Source organism: Chroicocephalus ridibundus, chromosome 4, assembly GCF_963924245.1.
Source record: "Chroicocephalus ridibundus chromosome 4, bChrRid1.1, whole genome shotgun sequence".
Lineage (NCBI taxonomy): Eukaryota > Metazoa > Chordata > Aves > Charadriiformes > Laridae > Chroicocephalus > Chroicocephalus ridibundus.
The window spans coordinates 94,087,434-94,112,057 of NC_086287.1; the positions used below are offsets into that span (position 1 = coordinate 94,087,434).

Consider the following 24,624-nt stretch of genomic DNA (forward strand, 5'->3'; position numbering starts at 1 on the left):
TTTTATTTTTTTTCTCTGATATCTTTTTTTCTAAAGAGGATGAGAAACGCAGGAAAAGAGAAAATCAGATGCATCTTGAACGCTTACGGGCACTCCTCATCATAACCTTCATAGTGCTGATGTTTCGATTCACGGTCAGCGAGAACAGAGAAGGGACCAACATTTCCTGGAACTACTTTGTGAATGAGATGCTGTCAAAGGGGGAGGTCCAGAGAATCGAAGTGGTGCCAGAGAGCGATATTGTGGAGATTTATCTGCACCCAGGAGGAACTCCACATGGACAAGTTGTGAGTGACTTTCTATAACTGGAATAAATGATCACAGATTATGCTGTTGAAAAGAACTGAATTCATGAATATATGTTTGGCAAGACTCTAGCTGGTAAATTTGCTCTTCGTTAATTTTTCTCTTTCTTGTAGTTGAAGTTCAGGAGACTTTTGTTACTCATATCAACCTGGAAACTAAGACTTTTATTTTAAATTATACAAATAATTAATAATGGCCTGTAAGGAAATCTTAAGTATGTCAAAAAAGCTGGAAAAATTCAGTAGTTTTTTCTTACCAGCTCAGTCTGATACGTGAGAAGGCGTCTAGAAGATTGTAAACTCTTACTACTTGATCTTGTTTCAAAAATTTTCTCCTATTTGGATTTTAGTTTCAGATGTTCTGTCAAATGCTGTTAGGCTTCCTTACTAAATCTCCCAAAATGGTAACAAAGCAAAGTTTGATCACATGCTTGCTTCCAGGAGTTGCCACTAAGAATCATTACAAATTGGCTTGAGAGATTAAAATACTGTTCTTGGATACATCCCATTTTGTTCAGTGACTTATGATCCACTTTGCAAACTGCTGGATGAAATTAATTTCTGACAAAGATACAGAAACAAGATCTAAAAAGTCTGAGTGGAGCGCAAGACACCACCTTCCCAGTGATGTAGTTTTCCATATATAGTACCAAATTTTGTCTGAGCCCAAGGTGTCGGTGTAACTGGGTTTATAATATTAACTCCATCCGTCAGCATGCCTACAAAGTTGTTGCATCTCCTTGTTTCTAGAGAGCTGAGACTTGTCTTGCCTTTTATGCTTTCATAAGGTGCTGAAAAGACTAGAGGTGTTCCTAAGTTCCTTTGGAGCCCGAGTGTCAGTTATCTGCTCCTGACTTCATTGATGTAGTATCAAAGGATGTAACATAAGGCTAACTTTTATCTGACTTGTCCATGTTGTGCACTTCTGCTTGTTGCTGTATCCTTATATTACAATACTTATGTGCCGCTTTTGTTTGCATGTCCCCAGAACGTTACCCTGTTGTACACAATGCGGGTGGCAAACATTGACAAGTTTGAAGAGAAGCTGAGAGCTGTGGAGGATGAGCTGAATATTGATGAGAGAGAGAGAATCCCTGTTTCCTACAAACATCCCGGCTTTTATGGAAAGTATGATGTAAATTTGTGCTTACTGGTGGTTTTGTATTGGTGACAACATCCCTCACTTGGATAGGAAAGTCCCTTTCAACTAAGTGGTGTTATTATAAACATTGAACAAAAAAATAGTCCCAGTTCTGGAGCACTGCGTCCGTCTTTCAGGAATAGGCACGCTCTAGATGTATCTTAACATTTCAAAAGCAAGGATCCCAAGGAGGTATCTGGAATTGCAGCAGACCAAAATGTTTTGGGTCAGTGTCAGCAAGTCTGAGGAAAGTCTGTGTCAGTTGCTGTGCGTTCTTGTACAGCTGAGCATTTTTTGTCCTTATAATCAATTATTCAAGTGCAGAGTGTGATAGAAACCCTTACTCAACAAGTGATGTTACACCCTGGTCTGTGGAGAATGCTGGTGGTGCAGCAAGCCTTCCCCTGTTGAAATGCTTCGAGGAAGGCCTGTGGTGGTTGCTCAGTCTGTAAAAATAAACACCTAGTTTTGGCCTGCTTCTCCAACAGCTGTAGATCAGAGGACAGCCTGTGTTGGTGCTTGCTCCAGCTGTGAGCCACATACTGAGCAGAGCAGCTTTGATGTTAGCATACAAAATCTCAGTGAGAGGAGTACTTCTGATAAACTTACAGCCCTTTTCTGTTACCTAAAACCAAGATCCTTTGCTTAAATAAAAAAAAAAAAATTAGCGCTCAAAGCTTTTAATTCTGAAATAAGCTATAATGAGTGAGAAGAGGGAAGATCTGTCAAAAGATTAGAGAGCACTGGCTAGGCTTTATTCTGTGCTTTCATATGATGTAGTAATGTTTTGTGGTCATTTGCTGCTGATGTGGCTTATTTGCCCTTCTGTTAAGACCGGCAGCTTGTTTTTGCAAAGCAGGATTTATGGGGTCCAGAGTACGAAACAGAGCTGTGAAGCTGACTCACGGGGCTATTGAACAAGTCCACCTCCATCACTGATGGCCATTACACTGATGTAGAAAGAAGCTTTCCAGAAGTGTGGGGAGAGACTCCGGCATTTGCAGAGCTCTCAATTAATTGCTTATTCTAAAGTACTAGCGGAGAGATGCAGTGCAGAAGTCCTGGCTGCGAAGTAAAGAAATCCCGATTCCTGACAACAGATAGCATCATGCTGCTACAGTTGTCTGCCGAGATGGCCTGATCAGCTGCTGGTGCGCCACGCAGAGCACGTCATCCTCTTTTAGTAGCTCATAGGGTTTGGGGCACTGGAGGTGGGGATGGCTAGTGTGTGTAATTCTTCCTTGCGGACACCTTACCAAAATGTGAAACAAAAGCCATGTTCATATATGAATGGATACATGGATGGGATTTTGTCTAGTTACTTGTCCTCTGAACAATATTTGCACATTTTTAGTACATGGTTTGTATGAAGGTAAACTTCTTTTAATTGATCACGCAGTATGAGACCTTTAGTTGAAATTCAGAACTTGCCAGTTTTTTCAAACTTGTGTATAACAGGAAGAGTAGACTGAATAGTTAGTCAGCTGCAAATACAAGCTGCTTCCCCTGCCCCGAAAAGAGATTATTTTTTTAATAGATATTATAGGCTCTGAAGGCTCTCAGGAGACTTGATGAGTGCCTGGAGATTTCAGAGTCTCAATCTGGAGTTTGAACCTGTGAGGTGCGGAGCACTTGCAGCTTGGATTCAGTTTACTCTGAGATGTGGGCGCTTGATGCGTTTCAGAATTAATCCTGTTAGCATGGTTGACAAATTGAAGGTGACTTTCGGTTTCCAGTATTGCCTAGGATCTCTCACCGAGAAGGAATAAATGCAGGTGGGTATATAGCACATGCTGGTCCCTTTGCTTCAGTAAATCATCCCTCTGTGAGAGATGGAACACGCATTCCTAGTTTAAAGATAAGATATAGAACTGTGGTGAGACTAGATGATTTCACAGGCACGTGAAGCAGAACAGGGTCCCACAAATACCAACCTGTCATCTGACATATCATTTTTCCTCCTATTGAAAGCACCCTTTGTTTAGAGCTCACGGCATATTTGCTCTCAGCGTGGTTGTCTCCTAACTGTATTAGACCTGCAGTGCCATCTCTGCTCCACATCTCCCTCCCTAATGCAGTTGGTATTGCAGAGGACCCAGAAAATTGTTGGGTTGGTTGCTGTAGTACTTCTGCTGACATAAAGGACTTCGGAGAGACTTGACCAGGGAGGGCCAACCACACTAGGCAGAGCAGCCTCTTAATGGGAGACCTGCAGTGGGATTTCTGCCAGGATTAGGGCAGTTGGAATCTCCCTAGTGTTGCTGGATGCAGCTTTTCTGCAGTGAGCTCCCCTTTGGGTGGATTGCCAGCCCCACCGGATTCTATTCTGGGTGTGATTTGACTGCCTGAAGGTCCTCTTTGTTTTGTGAGTAGAAATGCCTCTGAAGGGGATGGTGAGGTCGAAGTTCTTCCACGGCTGTAAGCAGTATTTGCCAGTGTCCTCTGTTTAACTTTTTAGGTTATGTCATTGTTGTGGTTTTTTGGGTTTTATATATATGTATATAAAAAGGTTCCATTTTCTTAGTAATGTCTGCTCATTGCTGCACTTGTAGCCTAAATGTTGGGACCTTTAAAAGTGAAAATAGCTATGTGTTGAGTAATATTTACCAAGTTGTGGCCAAATGCTTCAATTTGTACCTGTCTTGGTTTTGTCCTTTTAGTGATGTCATTTCCCTGATAGTGACTCTTGTGGCTGTGTCCATGCTGTGGAGCATCTTCCGCCTTATTCGGGTTGCGAGCCGGGTGGGAGGACTCAATGCCTTTGTAAGTATCCTGGATCTTAATGTTGTTTTGCAGCCTGTGGGTTGTCTGGTCTTCTGCTGGCCTAATCTCCTCCCCTTTCCCCAGCAAAGTCAATGCAGCATGAGAATTAACTGGTGCCAAGGACTCTCCAGTCTTGACACATCTTGCATCTTTTCCTGTCCTGATCATCTGACTGGATCGTACAGTAACTGGCCTTAGCTGAGGCCCTCTCTTTCCCCAATGGCAGGAAGGGCTGAGCTCAGTGAATTTGCAGTCCGGTTTGCTCTGCTATTTTCAAAGCTTGTTAATGAGTTGCAGCTGCAGATGGTGTTTTTCACTGGGTCCTGCCAATATGCCTCCCATACAGCCAGAAGTAGGAATTGCTGCTTTCTGCAAAATGAGTTCTCAATTTATAAAATATGTTCAGATTCTGGATTTCATTATGTGTTGGCCTGTTCCGCTCATGCCACATGCCTCGCTTGCAACATCAGGCAAATCTCCTCCTCCCCTCTTCTACCCTTGCCTGGATCAGCTGATGAAACTCTGTAGAAATCAGCCCGGGGTGCACTGCCATTGACCGCAGGGATTTGGGGATGAAAATATGGCGAATTCAGTCCCTTGTTAGATTTCCCACTCAATCTCCTCTGGAGTTCTCTTCTGGCTTTGGGATTCTCTTCACACAAAGGGATGCAGCTCCCCAGACAAGAAGATTTTAAAGTGTTGAGTAATGGGAGCCTTGAGGAGAAGATTCTGTCCCCACATAAGTGCGGACAGCTAGGCCCTGCGTGTTTAACTCATTTGGATAAGCTGATGTTTCTGAGGCCTGAGAAGCTATGAACTTTCTTCTCAAAGAAAAAAAAAATCCTGGGTAACTGTTTTCAGTAGAACATAATGAGCAGTTACAAGTAGGGCGTTTAACTAAATTCTTGTTTTGACTGTCACTGTGGCTTAGCACGCACCAGGAGACCGAAATGTGGTGTCTGTTCAAATTTGAGAACCTATAGTTCCATCCCTGGGTTGTGTTGCAATAGAAACCACCGGCAGCATTGGACAGTGGTGCAAAATGTCTTTATATACATTTACAAGATAGTATTGGTAATTATTTACCACTGGCAGTTATTTACCATCAATAAATATTCCTCAAAACTATACTTATCCCATATGTATTTAAGGATCAGAGCATTTGGAAATCAGGGAGAAGATCCCAAATAATATTTTGGGCATTCTGCATGTTTTTAATAAATATCGCTGTCTGGTCTACATGGAGTTTATGCTGGATTGTGTTGGGACTGTTCTTGCAGCTTTATTCTGGTTCCAACAAAATGTGAATAAATAAAGTTCGAGTCAACAATCCAGCTGTGACATTTCCAAAGCAAAAATTAGTTAAACGCCAGTGCACTGGTGGTGGGCATTTTAGTGTTGGTTTTTAGGGGCAGTGTTGTTTCATACCTGTGGCGTGCCATCTCCCAAAGTACAGCAAACAGCCTTTCCAGACTGTTGCCTTGTCCACAGTCAGAGCATGATTTCAGTACTTGTGCTACCTTCCACAGAACCAGTTGAAAATGGCTCGTTTCACCATTGTGGATGGGAAATCTGGAAAAGGGATTGGCTTCAAGGATGTAGCGGGAATGCATGAGGCGAAAATGGAAGTCAAAGAATTTGTGGACTATTTAAAGGTATATAAAAGTAGAACAAAATAAGTGCTTGCTACCCATCTTCTGGGTAGCTGACCTGGGGAGGAGGGTATATCTTTCTCTTCATCCTTCATGATGCTGAGCAACCTCTGTTTAAATAAACTGATGGCTCTTTATGCTGTGATCAGCATGACTCAATCTCTATATTTCCAATTCCGTAACAGGAATGCAGATGTAGCTGCTCCCATTAGCAGCTTAGAGTTTCTCAGGCTGCAAACAGTATCGGGAAGCTCTGGGAGGCCATTTTCTTGCACAGATGTTTCATGTGAGCTGCGGACCTGACAGAGTTGTTCTTCTTGCAGAATCCTGATCGCTACCTTCAGCTTGGGGCTAAAGTGCCCAAGGGTGCCTTGTTACTTGGACCGCCAGGCTGCGGAAAGACATTGCTGGCGAAGGCAGTGGCTACAGAAGCACAAGTGCCGTTTTTGGCCATGGCAGGCTCTGAGTTTGTGGAGGTGATAGGAGGTAAGCTCCTTGGGAGGAAGGGTGTGGAGGTTACTTGGTCTGTTGTGGAGTCGGAAGGTGCTGGCTGGGTCTCTTGCAAAGGACAGAGTTTTAGCCTCTCTGCATGGGGAGGATGAGATTTGGATACTTCACCTGAAAATATAAAATGTTTTCAGTGATAGAGAGTACTTAATTATGTAGTATCTAAAATGCATGCCGTCTGAATTGCTAGTTGCTTCTTTCTGACTCTGCATCCATGGTTCTTCACCTGAAAGCATTATCTCTGACTACCCTATACCTATTATTAAAGCCATTGACTGAAGCTTCCTTCCTTGTATGAGAATGCTGATGGATTTTCTGCTGCTCCTTGTTGACGGGGAAAGTATAGCCTCTTTGTGCCTTGCGATTTCCGTCTTTCTCCTTTTCTTCCTTCCTGCTAGATCTCTTGAGACCCAGCAAGGGTCAGTGTGCAGGAAAATGATGAATATTTCTGCTTCTGACCTGTGGAAGGAACAAGAGTTCATGTTGGGAGCTGGGAGCAGAGCTCCTCTTACAGCACCTCTAGGAGTCCCTGCAGTTTTGGGAGCTCAGTTAAAAGCCGGCATGCTCCAGGAGGAGCTGTGCCTAAGGACTAAATGTATGAGTTCTGTGGCTGGGAGTGTTGAGAGAGGGACTGTCATATGCTGAGGGTTTGCCCGGTGTCATGTGTCTTGTTGGGGGCCAGTAATGCTGCTCTCCAGCTTTGCTAACAATTTTAGCCACAAGGCTTATTTCTTCTTCCCTTCCCCTATAGGTCTTGGAGCTGCCAGAGTTCGGAGCCTCTTCAGAGAAGCTCAGGCTCGTGCACCCTGTATCGTGTACATCGATGAGATTGATGCTGTGGGCAAGAAGCGTTCAACCAATATATCTGGTTTCGCCAATGCTGAGGAGGAGCAGACCTTAAACCAGCTGCTGGTGGAAATGGACGGTCAGTATTTCTCTCTGTCTCTCAGCAATTGGGCCCTCATCACCTCTGAGATCCAAGCTGTTGGCCTGTACGTCTTTTTTCCTGCTTGAACTTGCCATACCTCTTTAGTGTTTTCTTGCTGCTGAGGTAATTACAGTTGCATTGTGAAACAACTCGCATTCCCCTCTTCCCTGGGAAAAGGCTAGCTTGCGCTTCGCAGCCTGTTCAGGACTAAGCCAAGAACTACAGCTTGGTCGTGTCCTTGCTAAAAGACCACCTGTATGACAAGTGATAACTGTGTTTCAGACTTCTGCTTAATGAAGGGGCTGTGGCCCTGAAAGATGTTTTTTTCCTATGTGGACACAAGTGTGGCCTTGGCTGGCCTTGCTCTGGTTTCAGAGGTCGTCATGTTGCTCGCTTGAAGTGGGTCCTTTCTCTGTTCTTTCCCCTCTTCACCAGCTGCTGCCCTGAATACAGAGGAAAAGCAGCAGCAGCTGCTGTTCAGCACAGGGTTTGTGGAAGTTGTGTGCCTAGTACTTGCTTCGTGCTGACCCAAGCTTTCCTGCAGAACCCTTGGGAACTTCCTCAAGCACCAGTCTGAACCCATGTGCTCCATCATTAGTCTCTGTTTCTGAAGGCACTGTAGCATCTCTCTCTTTGTCCATTGGTTAGGCAGGACTTCTCCAGGGCAGATGGTGCCTGAGGAAGTAATTGGTATCAGGACAGATCTCTGAATATCTGCTGTGACTAAGTTGTGGAGAGAACCCTCTTGAAATATAGACACATATAAGCTTTTAAGGGTTTGGGGCTAAATCTAGTAAATTTTAAAACCCCAGAGCCAACTGGTTTTGTGACTCCGCTGAAGACCCTGAGTCAGAACAGAGTATAGTGGCACATCCAGAGTGAATTTGCACCAACAGCCACGTGAGCATCCACCTGCTGATAAAATCAACAGAAAATGTGCATTAGAGATCATGGCTGGCAGAGGGCAGCAACCCCAAAGACTCTTACTGTAGTAAATGGCTTCGGTTTGGGAATATGTTTTTCCCACTGGCAATTGGAGAAGAATTATTTACAGTCCTGGAGAACCAAAAGAAAATGAATTGGCAGCAAGGGCATTGCTGTCTGTAGAGGGTAACATCTAGGTCCAGCTGGCCATTAAATGTTGTTGAATACTTGCTGTATTCCATCTAAGACAGGTAGTGGTTTAAAGCCTGTTAAGGTTTAAAGTTTAGTTGTCCCAGAGGGACATAAGGAATGTAATATATCAGTTCTCTCGTCCTTCGACTTACTCTCACGTTGTCTGTCTGACTATAGAAACCCTGCCTAAACTGAGAGAGAGGAGCTTTGCGAACAAGCCCTGGTTTGATGCCACGCTTCTGGATGGCTTCTGGCTGTACCGCATCTGGAATCGGCCCTTTTCTCAGACGCTCTCACACAAGTGCCAAAAAGAATCATCCTTTGGCTAGTCTTAGTCATAACTCTATCAGAGCTTGCAGCACTGACCCAACTTGCAGTGTTTCTGTTGCTAAATCTTATTATTGCAGAGCAGGGTAAGAAATAACTACCTGCCCATCAGGGAGTGTTTGTATCAGTCTGCTGTTTTATGGGACAGAGCCACCTTTTCCCTTCACTGTAACCGTGACACTTGTTACCTCCTAACGCTCTTCATCTGAAAAATTAAAAGCCGTCCTGCAGTAAAAGCATCCATCTTTCTCCAGACCTTGGAGTTTAAAACGGCTTGCTTTTTTTACTGAATGTTTGCGGTGAAGTGGGGATGCAGCCCTGCTGAAGTAGAGTACGTCCTGCAGTTCAGCAGCAAGGCCGCCTTCTGGAGATTGCTCTGGAGTCAACCCTACCTTTTCAAGGAGAGAAGCTGGGGCTTGTAAAAATGCGTTAGCAATCCTTCATACTGCACGCAAGATGATCTATAATTCTGGATCTCTGCCCTTCCTGCAGGAGGAGGAGAAATCGTAAGCAGGAGCACAGCAGGGTACAGACAGGGTAGAGTGGTCCTGCTCTACAGAGACCCTGCAGACCCCGCTCTGTTTCAGCACAGGTGCTGTGAAGTTTTTGAAGGTGAAGAATGAGCTTTCAGTAGTTCCTAAACAACCAGACAGAATTCTGGTTATCAGAGGAACACCCTTGAAACACACAATGCTACAGAGATACCAGCAATCACCTTAAATACGTGCATGCAGTTCCCTGGGACTATACATGTGCACTAATTTAGGCAACTTGGCGAAGCACATAATATACTTGGAGTGAATATAACTGTTTACATCTGTATCTGTGTAGTAGATGGTCTTAACAAAAAAGGCCGGTAGTAACACACACAACATCAGTCCTGGCTTGGTTGTGGTTTTTTGGTTTGTTTTTCTTTTTTTTTCCTCCTGATGGTTGTAGGGTGAGCTGGCAACAGGTTAACCCTGAATTAAATGGAGGCCCATCTGTCTGTTCAGGAATGTGTAGTTAGTACAATCCACATCTCTCTACCAAAAATGAAAATGCCTGATTTCCTCCAGTCTGTAGAAATTGGGCACGGTTTCTAGAGTGTTTTCCTGATGAGTCTCAATGCAGAAATTAGGGTACAACTCTTTTGAGAAGTGAGTTTAGAAGGTAAATATTATCCTCAATATGTATTTTAATAGTAGCTTTTTTGCTGCATGCTGCTTACTTGACTTTTAAATTTATATTGTCTCATTATTTATTCGTGTCTCATACAGATCCTGTACTAAGTCCCTCATTTTGCTAAGTGCTTTATCAAACACACACTAAAAAGATAGCCCAAGGAGTTTACAATGTCAAATGGGAGACAGCTGGCAAGGACTGTCAGGCTAGTACAAGAAACATGGACTTACTGTTGGCTTGCACTCATAGACAGTAATCTTAGCACATGTTACTGAAATGTTATCTAACTGAGCGCATTACCTAAATGGACGCTGGAGTGCTGTGTGCATCGTGGCAAAATAGTTTTCAGGATGGTGGTGAATAAGGTTTTTTAGGAGGTTAACAGTTCTACCCAAGCACAAGCGGAGGAGTGGCGTGCGTTTGTAACGAGGAAGCCTTGAAATGGAAGGTTGAGAGCTCTGTTTTAGCTGTCTTTAGCTTAAATTGACGGTTGAAGTTCTGCAAGGCAACACCATAGAACCGAGTTAGCTATTAATTTGAAAAAAAGTCATGCACAAAAGTAGATCTGTGAGTCATCAGCAATGATTGTTGAATTTGTGTGTTCAAATGAGATTACTCAGAGGTAAGGTAGAGGAAGAAAAGGAGGGTCAGAGCTATACAGAACCTGTTCTGCGGGCTGGAGGAAGGATGAGGACACACAGAAAAAAGCCATTATGCTAAGCTGTATGGGATGAATGTGCAGTTTGATACTCGGTAATTCTGGTACACGGGTTTTGGAGCAATTGTAGTGCTCTTCCTACAAGCGACCTTGGTTTCCTTCACTCTGACGGCTTGCTTCATGTTCTGGAAGCATCAGGAGTCTGGTGGGAGAAGGGGAGGGACTGGTGGGAGCCTGTATGTGCAAAAAGCTGTTTTTAAAACCAGAGTGACACATGTACTCCAGTCTTTGTCAAAACAGGTGCCTGGTTTGAATAGTGAATCTTCCCTCACAAACTGCAAACAAGCGGAAGAGGAATGCGACCCAAATATCTCCTCTGTTCTGAATGCATTTGAGAGGAGCTTGACAATCCTGAGCTGATGTGTATTTTGTGAATGAGAATGCAGGACATCTTTTGGTAGCAGCTCTTCACCTGAAGTCCTCAGACACCACCTCTTCCCTGGTCTGTGCTGTGTGCAAGTTTCTGACCCCGAGGCTTCCCTCACAGAGATGGCCCTGTTTCAATGATACTGTTCACAGATGACGTCCAAAAGGCTTTTGAACAAATGGCTAAAGAATTACACAGTGTAATAATGCAGATGAGGTGCCCATCAAAGTAACATGCTCCGTTTCAGCGGGGAGCAGAGCACTTGCCAGTTCAAGTGGACCCTTTTTTTTTATCTTTCCTTTTTGAAGTGGCTTCATTTGTAAACATTGTAGATATGAAGGCTCTCTTTAGGCTAAATTTTCAGAGCTGTTTTTCATGTGTTAATGTGACTGAGGTGGTGTTTTTGTAGACTGTTCCTTTGGCCGATCTTTGCCTGTGGAAGCCAAAGCCTGTGACGTGCCAGGTGATGTTGTATTGGGAACAGTAATACGAATCGGAGGCTGCAGTTGTAGATTTCTTGAAGCAGTGTTTCACCCTACTGGGAAGCAGGCTTGAGGGCAAGTGGGGCAGAAGCTGATGTGAGGAGGATGCTGTCAGTTGTTCTGGTTTTCTTATATTTGTTCTAATAGTCAGGCCTATTTTAAGAGAGTTTTCCCAGCTGCAAAGCAGATAATGTACTGTACCATCTAATCCTGCCATGTGAATGAAGCTTGCTATCCCCCAAGTGCCTGCCAGTCTCTCCGCTTATTTATCACACTCCAAAGTGTAGTGTAATGTATGCCTGAAGAATGGCCGGCTTCATCCTCTCCAGGAGCTTATTTAGACAGCGTCCTGCAGGGAGGAAGAACCGAGGTTTGTTATAGTGCAAGCTGACAGAGCCAGCCCTCTGACTTACCTGTAACCTTAATCTCTCTGCTGAGCTCTTGTGCGCTGACACATTTGGCAGCTCTTCTGGTGGAGCTGGAGGGAGCTGAAACTTGCCCAGCTTATGTGCATAAAGCTGCCTCTCTGCAGCGTGTGACTTGGCAGCGAAGGAAGCACATGGGACTAACGTGTCCTTTCCCTGGGAAGGCTCCTGTATGCCAGGGCTGTTGAATCTGCTGTAAGCAGGTGACTCATACCCAGGGGCCTGTGGGCACCTGGTGGAATGTAATAAATAAGCAGTGTGGTTCAGTGATTAAACATGATCTCTGGCTCCCCACCCAAGCGGCACAACTCTCTGCCCCTTTCTGCCCTCCTCCAGCTGCTAGTGCTCTGGCTTCTCCAGGAAGCCCTGTCTGCCTTTGATGCCTCCATACTGCAGGCTGCTCTTGTGAAGCCTGTAAATCCTGATGCTCCTTTCATCTTTAAGACCCGGAGACAAAACCTTCTCTGACTGTGGCTTGAGCCAGTGTATGCTAATGATGAGTGCAAAGCTGTTTGGTTGTGTTTTGTGTCTGCCTACATGTCTGTGGTGTTAGTTCTGCAGGGTTGGTCTTTGCGCTGGTCTGCAGTATGCCTGGGTGCCTTCTGAGTGATAAAAGATGAGTGAGAAGACAAAGATCAAATCATGCTGTAACATGCCCCTTCATGAGTGGCAAGGCTACGTCCTGTCTTTCTGCATTAACTTGAACTGGTCAGAAGAAAGCCTATCCCTCCCTTGCCGATCCTGATGGCCTATCTGTGACTGAAGGCCAAAAGTAAATGAAAGCTGAAAGGGCTTCCCACAGAAATATTTGGGAGGGAAAGGCTGTTTCAGCTAGCAAATGTTTGTACATCCTGGAGCTAAAGGAGAAGGAATTGACTTAAGCCTGGGGGTGAGAAGGCATCGCCTAACTCATCAGAATAGAGAGATTCTGTTCTGGTTTCCAGTTGGAGCAATTTCTAAATGTGACAAAAGGAAGGCAAAAAAAAAAAGTTTTAAGCCAAGGCTTATTAAGTAAATGAAAAGGGAATTTCAGAGTATCTGTGATGACATGATACTGGCCTGGGTGACTTGGGAGGTTCCTTCCTGTCTTGAGTTCCTAGCTGAAGAGGACACTTTCTCAGCCTCAGCTGCCCCAAGGGATGCTGTAGACACCCTCTGGCTTTGTGATAAAGCTGCATAAGACGTTCTCTGCATCCTACCCTGCCCCATCCCTTTGTATGCTTGCAGTGCAGTATCTGTGATGGTGAAAACCTTCGCCTTTGATTTTGTTTGTTTTTCTACAGGAATGGGGACCACAGATCATGTCATAGTGCTGGCTTCCACCAACCGTGCTGATGTCTTGGATAATGCCTTGATGAGACCTGGGAGGCTTGACAGGCACATCTTTATTGATCTTCCGACACTCCAGGTATATTCCACCTACTGCTCGGTCCTTCCCTAAGGCTAATGACTAAGGTGTCCTGGTCCTTGCTGGTGTTTCACTGTCCTGGCAAAGGCTGAGCTTGGAGAAAATAGAGATAGTAAGCTTCTGTTTGCCTTTATTCTTATTTAGGTGTTCTAAATCAAGGATTTGACATGCTAATGCAGTTGCTTCTTTCTCTGAAAGACAACCCACTCGTTTTAAGTGTCTCTGCTCTGGTATGAGCTTTGGCAGTGAATTCTTCTGTGAGGTTCTCTTTGCCATGCAGATGCAGAATGATGTTTGTGTCTTCTCTCCAGGAAATTGGGAACCACCTAATAGGCAAGTTGGCTTATGTGGCAGCTTAAATTGTCATGTGCCTCGAGCACCATTTGTTCTTTAGGTTTATTGTCCTCACTATCCTTGTAAGGCTCTTCGTTTTCCTTTAGGCAGCCTGTTAAGTGACTTTCTCCTTCTGAATGCTTTTTAAATCCATTTACTAGGAATATTCCTTGTCCACTGTGTTGACATTTGTAGCAGAGTTTTGGGAATAGGCTCAGCTGCAGTAAAGATCTGTCTGCTCTGCCAGCACAGGCTCTTCTTCTCCCATCTGTGCTTTACTGGCGTCCTCAGAGTTTTCAGTTAAAATACCTTAAATGCCTGATACAATCTGGCACCGGAAGCGTGAACTGTGCAGCTGCCCTGAAGGAGGAAGGGGAAAAACCCTGGCAACTGAGCTCATTGTTTTAATCAGGATCTCCTGGACCAGCTGAATGAGTCATTCCTTGGCTACTTGCCAGCTGTCATCTCACCCCCACCTTCGTCTGGGAAATGGTCGCAGCCTGAGTAGCTCATAGATGGGGTTTTCGTTTGTGGTGTGAGAGGGAGCAGGTAGAGGCAGTTGGAGCTCCTTCCTGTGAGTGTTTTTGTAGCAAGAGAAAAGTTAAGACAGATCAGAGTGAAAGTTAGGAAGGGAGAGTGGCCGTGAGAGAGAAAGCAGTGACTCACGGTAAGCCTCCATACATCTGTTCTGAATTTGAGAGCTGGGTGTTTATCAGGGCTCCTGTAGCACTAAAATGCTGTAAGGACAGCCCTGCCCTCTGGTGGCAATGTCCCCGTCCCCACTGCCAGAGGTCTGCGACTCCTCTGCTCCCTACCGTGCATGCCACGTTCGGAAGGCTTGCTGGGCTCAGGTGTTCTGTGTTCTTTACAGGAGAGAAGAGAGATCTTTGAGCAGCACCTGAAGGGTCTCAAACTGATCCAAGATGCCAGCTTCTACTCGCAGCACCTTGCTGAACTGACTCCAGGCTTCAGCGGTATGACGTGCTGTGTCCTTGTGGGGCTGCTCTGCCTGCTTCCACCCTAGTTCTGCAGTTCAGCCTGGAGCTTTATGGTTGCTTAGTTTTAACAGAGTATTTTGGTCCAAAGGGCTTTTTTCTTCAAGCCTTCTCCATCTCTATGGAAATAGTGGGAACCTAACCAGCTCCCTGGTGAATGGAGCTGTGATGAGCAATTGTTCACGGCTATTTTCAATCTTTTCAAACTTCTGGGACTAGCAGGGTGTGGAGGTAGGGAAAATGCCTGGGTTCCTAATTCCTAAGGGGAGGAACCACTGCTCACACTCCTGTCCAAGCTGTTGTTGAGGATGAGATGTTGCACTTCAGGGGGAAGACTCTTAAGCTGATATATGTTACCAGGAAAGCGATAGGAGGAATGAATAGCAATTACTTGGGGGGTCAGAGTAGAAATTGAACAACTCTGCCTGGCTCCTACGTTGAGCCTGTTTCCAGAGCAGGTCCCTGGGAGTTTGAAGCAGTGCTGAGCAAGGGGCTCCAGAGTTCCTGTTTATGTGGAGTTCCTGGAATATCCTTTCTGGGTTTCCCCTCTAACAGGCCCCAGCACATTGCCTCTTCGTGACTTCCTTCAGCAGCCCCCCGCCACCATCACCCACACACACAAACTCAGAACAGATGTTCTTTCTCTTCCACACAGAGGTTGTGCGGTTGCTGTATGAACAGCGCGGTAGCCCATGCCAACCCAGACTGCCCGCGCCACTCCCCTGTTGCTGAGAGCCAGCCTTGGCTTTAGTCTTGTTAATTGATTGCTGAACTCTGTCCTCTGTGTGGCAATGCAGCGTTCGTTGCCAAAGCAGTTGTATTGTTCAAAGCCAACATAAACACCATGGACTAGGTTTGCTCTCTGTTCCCAAGGAACAAAAAAGTGCAGGCTATTTGACTTCCTTAGGTCCTTCTCCAGATTTGTTCTCGCCTCCTCTGTCCTCTGAAATCTGTCACATAACAAATCCAGTGTAATTCTTGTAAACTCTTGCCTACAGGAGCTGACATAGCAAATATATGTAATGAAGCTGCTCTTCATGCTGCCAGAGAGGGTCACAAATCCATTGATACTTTCAACTTTGAGTATGCTGTGGAAAGAGTCATTGCAGGTAAGTGACCTGGCCGTTTCTGTTGTTTTACTAGTCTGTATCGCGCATGTTGAGCGAAGGCTCAAGTGAGGGGGTTACATTTGAGGAAGACAAATGGGTCCTAACTGTGCTCTGTCCTGTAGAGCTGTCCTGAGGATCTTAGGTGCCATAGTCCCAGAAAGTTCTCTGAACAAGATCTCAAATGGATCTGCTGGCAGGCTGAACCAGTAGCTCAGGGAAGATGAAGTAGCTCAGAAGCAAAACAGTAGAGGGGAATGCAAAACTGTGTATCTCCTTTTAGTTTAAAAAGCTTTTTTTTTAAAAAAAAAAAAAAAAAGGCAGTGGAAGTATCTCGTGGTCTTTCTTGCTGCTCTGGACACCTGCTACATAAACATGAATAGCAAATAGGCTACGCATCCTCAACAGCAAGAAATAAGAGATTTTTCTTTTTGGCCTCAAAGCCCAGGCTTTGATGAATTGGCAGAATAAACTGAAAGACAGTAGAGTACTGTTCTCCCTCTGAGAACATCCTGTCGGCCTTTCCCTGTCACTTGTGCGATTGCCAGCAGAGGAACCTCTGGAGATTACCCTGTAGCAGTATATTATAGGCAGGAGAAAAAGTTCCCAGAACTCTTGACTTCACCTGAGGGATTTGAATCTGGTGGGTTTTGGTCTGAACTGCCCTGTAGCCAAGCCTTGTTTTTCATAATCAGACACTTAAGTGCTTCCAGGCTGCAGTGTCACTACTGGGGGCTGAGCCTGGGCAAACAGACTGGCATTCTGTGCTTTTCTTAGTAGAGCGTGTGGAACAGGATGTTTGTACTGGGTCAGTTATTTCCTGATCCTGGAATTTAGTCCTGAGTGTTTGCTTTATCAGAAAATGTCTAAACAATTCCTCATTTAAGACAATTTTTTTTTTTTTGAGCAAATTCCTGACAGTTTCACCTGCCTCTTAAAAACAAAGCCCTTGGAGTGCTTTGGGTAACTGTGGCCACGCTTGCACAAAGCCCAAGCTGTACTCAGCAGCTCCCAGGAGTGAGCAGCAAGACGACTCTCGTTGTAACGCAGAAGTCCTCACCAGCCAGACCAAATGTGCTTTACTTTCCCATCTGCAGGACTCAAAGCACCAAACTTGTAGGGGTTCACTTGGCTTTTTTTTTTCCCCCCTGAATTCCACCCTCGTTTAGTTTCCCCAGACTTGGCAGATAAGGCAAAAAGCAAGTAAGGCTGCCGGGGCTGTGCAGCAGAAGGGGTATCTGGGATTAACGTGGGGGGGCATCGCAGGGCATGGGCTTCAGCAGTTTCACTGCTGACAAGCTGACTTGCTTCACTAAGGCTCTGTGGCGTGTAGGAGGCCATAAAGTCTTTTTGTTGCTTAATCGGATTCTTTTGTATTAGCAGGACCTGGCTATTTTTTGTAGACTGAGTCTAAAAGGCCCCAAACAACCCTCAAGGCCCATATATTAAATGTACCCTTGCCATGTAATGGGAACACTTCTAGGTTTCACAATCCAGAGGGCATTTCAGTTGCTATAAAAGCTTTTCTTGAAAGAAAGAAGATATTACTGTGCTTTCCATTATAAGCTTCTGGTTTTAATAAGAGTGGTGTGGAATCAAAAGAGAACTTTGCAAGTCCAGAGGCCCTGTCAGCCTTAAAGCTTTGTGTTGCTGTAAGGGAGGAGTAAGAACTTCTCTCTGTGGTAGTCCCCATTGTGTTTTTAGTTTGGGAACAGAAAGCAGTCAGTAAGTCAGGCCTCTTGGGAGTGAGGGAGGAAACCTGCTGAGCGCACAGAGGCTTTTAGGGCTTGCCTTTAGAAGATGTAGTGGAGCGTATTTTCTTGCTGGGGTTTGTATATGCTGTGTAAGGCCAGCAAAAATGCACCAGAGTTGTTTCCTGGGTTGTCTCATGTGGTGAGTACAGGCCTTCAGATTACTTTTAGGTAGGAAAAGAAATAATCCTTGTAGGCACACTGTGTACTATTGTGAAGAGTACCATCCCTCCCTCCTTGGTGGGCTGACAGAGGAATACTTCCAGAATTTTTTAGTGTACATATATACATTTTTCTATGGAGAGAGACATACAGGCACATACACACACACACTGCTGAAGGCAGGGTGAGGGACTGACTGATGAAAATCAAGGCAATTGCAATTAATCTGCTATTCCATCACCATCATGCCTTGCGGGGCACTGTGGTTTCCAGGGTCCCTGAGTAGTAATTTTACAAGATCTGCCACACTAATTTTGCTGTTTCCTTGTTTAATAAAGCTCTTGACTTTGTTTAAAAATTAATGTTAATAGAATGTTGTTTTCCAAGACATCAAGCAAGCTTGGTATAATTCGGCTCTTGACTGTGCCTGCTCTACCCCCTGCTGCTCCTGGCACTGTGTAGAGACATGGGCTTTAAAGTACTGGTACCTTTTTGCATTCAACATGCAGAGCTGTAATGAGTGCTTGATATGCAGTGTGTTCTGTAGTTAACATATTTTCTATGTGCTCGAAGTTTTACTTCCATTCAGCACTTTTTTTTTTTTTTTAAAAACCTAATTGGACTTATTCTGTGTTATGGACTACTGGGTTGGAAAATAGACACTTTCAAAAATCACCTTTTTGGAGGAAGTATTAAGTGTGAGTTATGGCTTAATTTGCTAGTTCTCAGGAGCCTGGGAATAAGCTCATACGGAGCATGCCATGTGTAATCAGAGACATTTCCAGGGTCTGGAGAAAGATTTTTCTTTTTTTATACACTCTTGGTCTTTTGCTGATTTGAACACTCCTAATGTACACAAATCTCAACTGGGACCTCTCATATATAATGCAGCATCCTGCTTCTCTCATGTTCAGCCTAAGGGACTGAAAGACTGTGCAGCAAAATGAGTGTGATATTCTAGCTAGTCTCTGGTTTGGGTTTTGGTGTGGTTTTAGTTTGGGGTGTTTTTTTTTTCTTTCCAAGTGGTAGATTGACTTCTTGCAGATCTGTCCTTGGGCAGAGATCGAGTGTAACGTGCCTTTGGCAGAGCTGGGACCAGAACAGAGCTTTGCGTTCTAGAGCTGTGATCTAATCAAACGTTAAATTATTTGTCTAATGATTAAGTCTGTTGTAAGGAGGCGAGAGGGGAAAGTTTCTGCCAATGTTTTCAAGCAATCCAAGCATGGTTTGCTTTGTACTGCAGGGACAGAGAGCACCTCTCCCACAGCATGTAATTGAAGGGCTTTTTACTGCCTCTCCCTAGACGAAGTGTTATATGAAGCTTGCTGGCTGCTCAGACATAGGCTGTGCTAGCTTGCGCGCTTTCCTGTACAAGACCATGTCCTACTGGTTACACCTATTGCCAGTTATCTTATGGAACCCTTGTCTCTGTTCCTATAGGCACTGCCAAAAGAAGTAAGATCTTGTCCCCAGAAGAGAGGAAGGTCGTGGCGTTTCATGAATCCGGTCATGCGTTGGTCGGCTGGCTGCTGGAGCACACCGAGGCGGTGATGAAGGTAACTCTGTGACCAGCTGCTGTGTAATGGAGCCCGTCACTGAGTGGGAAGAGAGTCCTTTGGGATTCTCCTGTCCAAAACCCATTGATTGCTTTGTAGTACTTGTGTTGAGTTCTGCTGTGTTACTGTGGCCTCCATGAGCTTGGAGCTGTGAATACTGCAGCAAAATAAATGGCAAATGTAGAATCATAGAAGCATTTATGTTGGAAAGGACCTTTAAGATCGAGTCCAACCGTTAACCTAATACTGCCAAGTCCACCACTAAACCATGTTCCTAAAATATGCTGTGGAGAAATCCAGTATTAGGCTCCATTGATGATAGTGATAGTGCAAAGCTATAGGAGAAGCCTTGTAGTTAAAAGCCAACTGTAAAGCTGTTTGGAGCAATTGAGTCTCCTGATGATGCCGCTTAGTTCATGCGCTTCCTTCAGGCGCAAAGCGCTGCTGCGTGTGTGCATGCGTGCGTAGATGATCTCTTTCCCTGACGTGGCTTGCCAGCAGCCAGCAAAGCTACCATTGCAGGAACTGCTCTGATACTGATGGAAAGAGATGTGTTTTTCAGATTGGCGTGCCAGAGAGTTTGTCTGCCTGAAGCCTTTCTCTGTAGGGAAAGGCCTCTCCTTGGCACCCCGGGGGGTGTTCTCTCCCATGCACGTTTCCTCCTCAAAAAGCCTTGACACTGGGAGGAGGTGGGGAGTAGAAATGACAAGGGTGACAGCTCCTTGGCTTTCCACCAGCAGCAAATTCACTCTGAATAACCTATTGTATAAGCTGAACTGTTGTTAATTACTCTCATTTAATGGGTGGGGGAAATGGCTCTTATTTTTCTGAAGACAACCTATCTTTCTCCAGGTAGTCTCAGTGATTCTGGAACACAGTAAAGTGAACTCTGTTTGGCTTACACCCTCCAAAGCAACTCCTAAATCTCAGGATTTCACTGGCTTGCTGTTAAGGGCAGTTTTCTTTTCATTTCTTGAGCAGAAAGTGACAGAAAGTGTATGTCTGTAGCTGTGAAGGCAGAGCCTTCAGTACAGGAATGGTGACATACTGTAGTCCTTGGCTGTGTCTCTGTAGGTCAGCCTGCCCCACAGCTTTTGTCAAATTTTGCTGGGAATGCAGGCCCCTTCCTGTTCTCCCTCTGCTGCTGTAGTTGGGAGCTCTTTTGTTGTCTGAACTGAGGGTGCTGCTTGTGTTACAGGTTTCCATAGCCCCTCGAACAAACGCAGCTCTTGGATTTGCTCAGATCCTTCCAAGAGAGCAGTACCTCTTCACCAAGGAACAGCTGCTGGAGAGGATGTGTATGGCGCTGGGGGGGAGAGTGTCCGAGGCCATCACCTTTAACAAGGTCACTACAGGTGAGGAGCCAGACCCTGGCACCGGCAGGTGGAGATTGTGCTAAGAGAGCCTGACTTCTGCACCTGCTGTGTCCAAGGGTGATCTGAGCAAGAGGCAGAGGTTTCCCATGCTGGGAAGAAGAAATGTCAAATTGGGTGGTTTGATCTGGGGCTTGCATTTTGTGAGCATGGAGGTCTCTCGTTGGTTGCCACTGTGTTGTCTTAGACTTGTCTCAAAGACTAAGGCCACAGATGCAATTACCCGGTGAGACTCTGGGCTTGTGGGAGGGCCTGGAGCTTTCCGTGCTGTGTTTCCAACTAGTTGTATCCAAATGGGATAACAGCGGGCAGTGACAGGTAAGCACTGCACATGAGCTAACCACCGGTAGGTTCACTCACTGTTGTGAATGGATCCTGCAATATGTGTAGAAAGGTCATCAGCAGGTAGAGTGTTCACCTCCATGGGCTCCTGTGAGTCCTCTGGTCTCTTGGCTAGTGGAATTTGTGTTTGGGCAGGATGTGCTTCTCTTGCACTCAGCTCAGAGCTGGCAAGCATTGCATCTCTCTCTCCTGCCCAGGAGCACAGGATGACCTGAAGAAGGTGACCAAGATAGCCTACTCCATGGTGAAGCAATATGGGATGGTGCCCAGCATTGGGCAGCTCTCCTTCCCGGACCTGGAGAGTGCAGCTGGAATTGGTCGGCGCCCATTCAGCCAGGGACTTCAGCAAATGATGGACCATGTAAGGCCACCCTTGGTTACACGTTCCCGTTTTTGTTCTTTACTTTTCTTGCAGTTCAGTGAAAAAATGCAAGTAACTTGCAGCCAAACAATTTGTGTTTTTCTCTTAGCCATTAAGTAGTAAATTTCACCAACTGAGTGCTTACCGGTTCTATTACAGTGTGTTAGGACAATGCAGTGAGGCATTAAGAACAGACAAAATCACATACAGCTGTGGGTTCAGCCCAGTAGCACTTCCTAGATCAGAGAGGCTATCTGAGACGACGGTTCAGACTGAGAAATGTTAACCCGTTTTGACAGGAAACTGGGCTTCATTGCTGCAAAAAACATTGCCTTGGTTAGAAAGTCAAATAGCTGGAAACGACAAAACTCTGGTTCAGAAGCACTATGGTTGTGCTTCCCTGGGAATTGTGCTGAGCTGCGTCTTTTGCTACTGTATGGCTGCCTTAATTAGACTGCATTTCCCATCAGCTGGGACTCAAGTTGTGCTCGTGAGGGAGTTTACTGTTCCTTATCATGAGTACTCCTTTGGCTTTTTTTCAGATGGTTTATCTGTATTTTCTGTTGATGGGAACCACTTTCTGCTTGGCTGGGTTTGCAGATTCCATCCCTTGGTGCTCTCTTTGTTTATCTATGTGTCGTGTTTGTTGCCACCTGCGCTCCAAATCTCTCTCCTTGTTACTGTCTTCTAGGAAGCAAAAGTCCTGGTGGCTCAGGCTTACAGGCGCACAGAAAAACTCTTACTGGAGAACCGGGACAAGCTGCAAACAGTAAGTTGGAATTGTGTGGGGTTTTTTGTTTGTTGTTTTTGGTTTTAACTGGTGTCTTTTGCTAATTTCTGTGCTCTGTAGCTCGGCCATTACAGTGTCTCTGATCCTAGAAAAGACTGGTAGTGGGAGTGCTGGGGCTCCTGTTGGGAACAAGTGACTGTTTACTGTGTATCCCTAGATTAGGAGCAGACACAGGGAGGAATGTTTGCCTTTTCCAGCAGTGTCTGCCTCCTGACGCAGCTGGTATTTGCAGGGTAGAGGAGTAGGAGTGCTCTGTGGACGTGATCAAAGCTAGAACTTGTCTCCCTCACCTGCACTTCTCTGCTAACCTCTTGGCAGTGTAATTTCCTCGAAAGCTGATAGTGAACTGTTTTTGTGAAGCCTGCGAAAGCAGGAACAGCTCATCCTTCCAGGTCCTGTAGACGTACAGGAATTGAGTGGGCAGTTTCTGGCTTTGGTGGAAGAATATGGGACCTGTCACCTTGGCTGACTGGTGCTGGCTCGTGCTTTCTGGTGACTCCAGGCAGTTTTCACCTGCCAGCTCCCTGATATACCAAGGAGCCCTTGTTGCAGGAGTAGAGCTCTGCCTCCTCCCCTTTGTGTCCTGACAGTCCCCTAGCCAGTCACCCTGGCATGTCCCCACCTCTGCCGGGAGCTCTGTACCCATTGCTCTGGGCTGAGCCACGCTTGGCTTGCAGCACCCTGTGTATCTACTTGATCTTTCCTTTAGAAGTCCAGTCCATAACATCCAAAATGACCAGGAGTCAACTTAGTGTTGCATGTTTTGCAAATAAAACAATGCTTTTCCTTAAATCTTCTTTTAAACAAACAACAGCAACCCCTTCAGCTACGCAACTGCAGGCCTCCTGTGCGTAGTAAGGTAGCTAGAGCTTGCCGCCTCAGACACCCTGCTGTTGGCCATATGACAGCCCTGTCCCCAAGACGGCGCCCTGCGAGTGCTGCGAAGGCAGGCATTGTTAGGGGGTCTCCTCTCTGCAGGCCTCCCCTGTTCCGATGCTTTCATTTAACAGGAGTCAGATGTTTACTCGAGGCTCATCACAGAAAAACTTTTAAGTTAAGCCAAAGTATCCAGAGTAAATGTTTCAGTTGCCAGGTCAGTGTGTTACATCTTGTCAGCAGGATTGAGCCCTTCCATGTTTGACAGCCACCTGCTGCTCAAGTGCAGTCCTTCTGTGAGCAGAGGGGCCAGGGAATTCAGCTTCTCTGGGGAGGAACTTCTGGTGTGACCTTCAGCCCATGCCTGCAGGAGCAGACAGCTCTTTGTCACCGCTGGGTGTGCAGGGGAGGGCTCTGGCTCTGGGTTTGCTGCTACTCTGGCATCTCGAGATGGGCAGGGCCACAGGTGCAGGGACAGTGGCAAGAAGGGCACTTCTTTAATTGTTCCTGGAATTCTGACTTGACAAATCATTCCCTAGATCTTGCTTTATTGCCTCCAGTCATACTGTGTATTCCTACCCAAAAACACTCTTGTGAAAGGTGCCGGCAGCCTGGAGAACTTTGTACTGGCTCCAGCAGGCTTTGGGGTAGCCCCGTCAGTGGTGTGGCAGCCAGGGGTCTGCTCCCCGTGGGCTGCAGCACGTGCTGTGCCCAGATGTTGGGATCGGAGTTGAGCTGGCGGGGAGAGTTCAGATCAGTTCAGAGAGGCTGTTTACAAACCCCTGCGCCTCATTGTGCCTTATTTACTCTTTCCAGCTGTCTAATGCCCTCCTGGAGAAAGAAGTGATAAATTATGATGACATTGAAGCTTTGATTGGGCCTCCGCCGCATGGGCCAAAGAAAATGATAGCTCCTCAGAGCTGGCTTCAAGCAGAGAGAGACAAGCAAGACACAAGAGATGAAGAAATGCCCCAGCAGCCACCAAACCAGGAGGAGGAGGAGGAACCACGCATGAGACCAGTATGAAGCCCACTCCTGATGTGGAACGGGAGGACTCTAGAGGCTGCTTTTGGACGCAGACCTCTTCCCTTTTCAGCTCCAGAATCAAAGATATTGAGCAGGGAATCTCTGTGCTGCTGTTACCCAAACATTAAGGGTTGGCTACGTTGGCTCTTTTAACGAGCTTTCCCCTGCAGGAAGAACTCCTTAGGATTTTGAAATTGATTCTCAGCAGGGTGTTAGTGATTAGGAGCTGGGTAAGTCTAATCTGCTGGAAAGATTCCTTGTAGGCATGAGCGGTGTACAAGTTCTTGAGGGCAAAAGGTCCTGTGGAGTCCCTGTGAGCCACCTCTCGCTGCGGCGTGTGACACGGCAGGAGCGCGGGGACGTTCCCTTCAGCATGGTGAAACCCCTGCCAGGCTCTGTGCTGGCTGAGAGGGCTGTAGTTCTTGTGTGACTCCGCCGTAACCTTTGATCATCTCTGCTGCTGAACGTGAAATAACTGAACAACAGACTTCACCAGAATAAACTGTTCATAATGTCTGCTCTGTTTGCAGTCCGTGTCGAGACACGGATGTGTGTTTCGGCACATAAAAAGCTTTATCATAGCTATGAAGTTGTACGGGAACGAGGGCTTTCTTCTCCTTGCCTGATAACTTATATTCAGTTTTTATAGC

General features: G+C 45.8%; 1 protein-coding gene across 2 annotated transcripts in view; it reads left to right on the top strand.

Moving 5' to 3' along the window:
- SPG7 (SPG7 matrix AAA peptidase subunit, paraplegin) overlaps positions 1-24,563 on the top strand; it is a 33,017-nt gene extending 8,454 nt beyond the window's left edge. For both annotated transcript variants that reach the window (XM_063334859.1, XM_063334860.1), the window contains exons 4-17: positions 37-287; positions 1,294-1,433; positions 4,107-4,209; positions 5,739-5,864; positions 6,185-6,347; positions 7,120-7,293; positions 13,179-13,303; positions 14,508-14,610; positions 15,630-15,740; positions 19,091-19,206; positions 20,405-20,561; positions 21,119-21,282; positions 21,974-22,051; positions 23,765-24,563. In XM_063334859.1, the coding sequence (XP_063190929.1) occupies positions 37-287; positions 1,294-1,433; positions 4,107-4,209; positions 5,739-5,864; positions 6,185-6,347; positions 7,120-7,293; positions 13,179-13,303; positions 14,508-14,610; positions 15,630-15,740; positions 19,091-19,206; positions 20,405-20,561; positions 21,119-21,282; positions 21,974-22,051; positions 23,765-23,974 (2,021 nt within the window). In that variant the 3' untranslated portion in view covers positions 23,975-24,563. The remainder of the gene's footprint in view (positions 1-36; positions 288-1,293; positions 1,434-4,106; positions 4,210-5,738; positions 5,865-6,184; positions 6,348-7,119; positions 7,294-13,178; positions 13,304-14,507; positions 14,611-15,629; positions 15,741-19,090; positions 19,207-20,404; positions 20,562-21,118; positions 21,283-21,973; positions 22,052-23,764) is intronic.
- Positions 24,564-24,624: the final 61 nt, after the last annotated feature.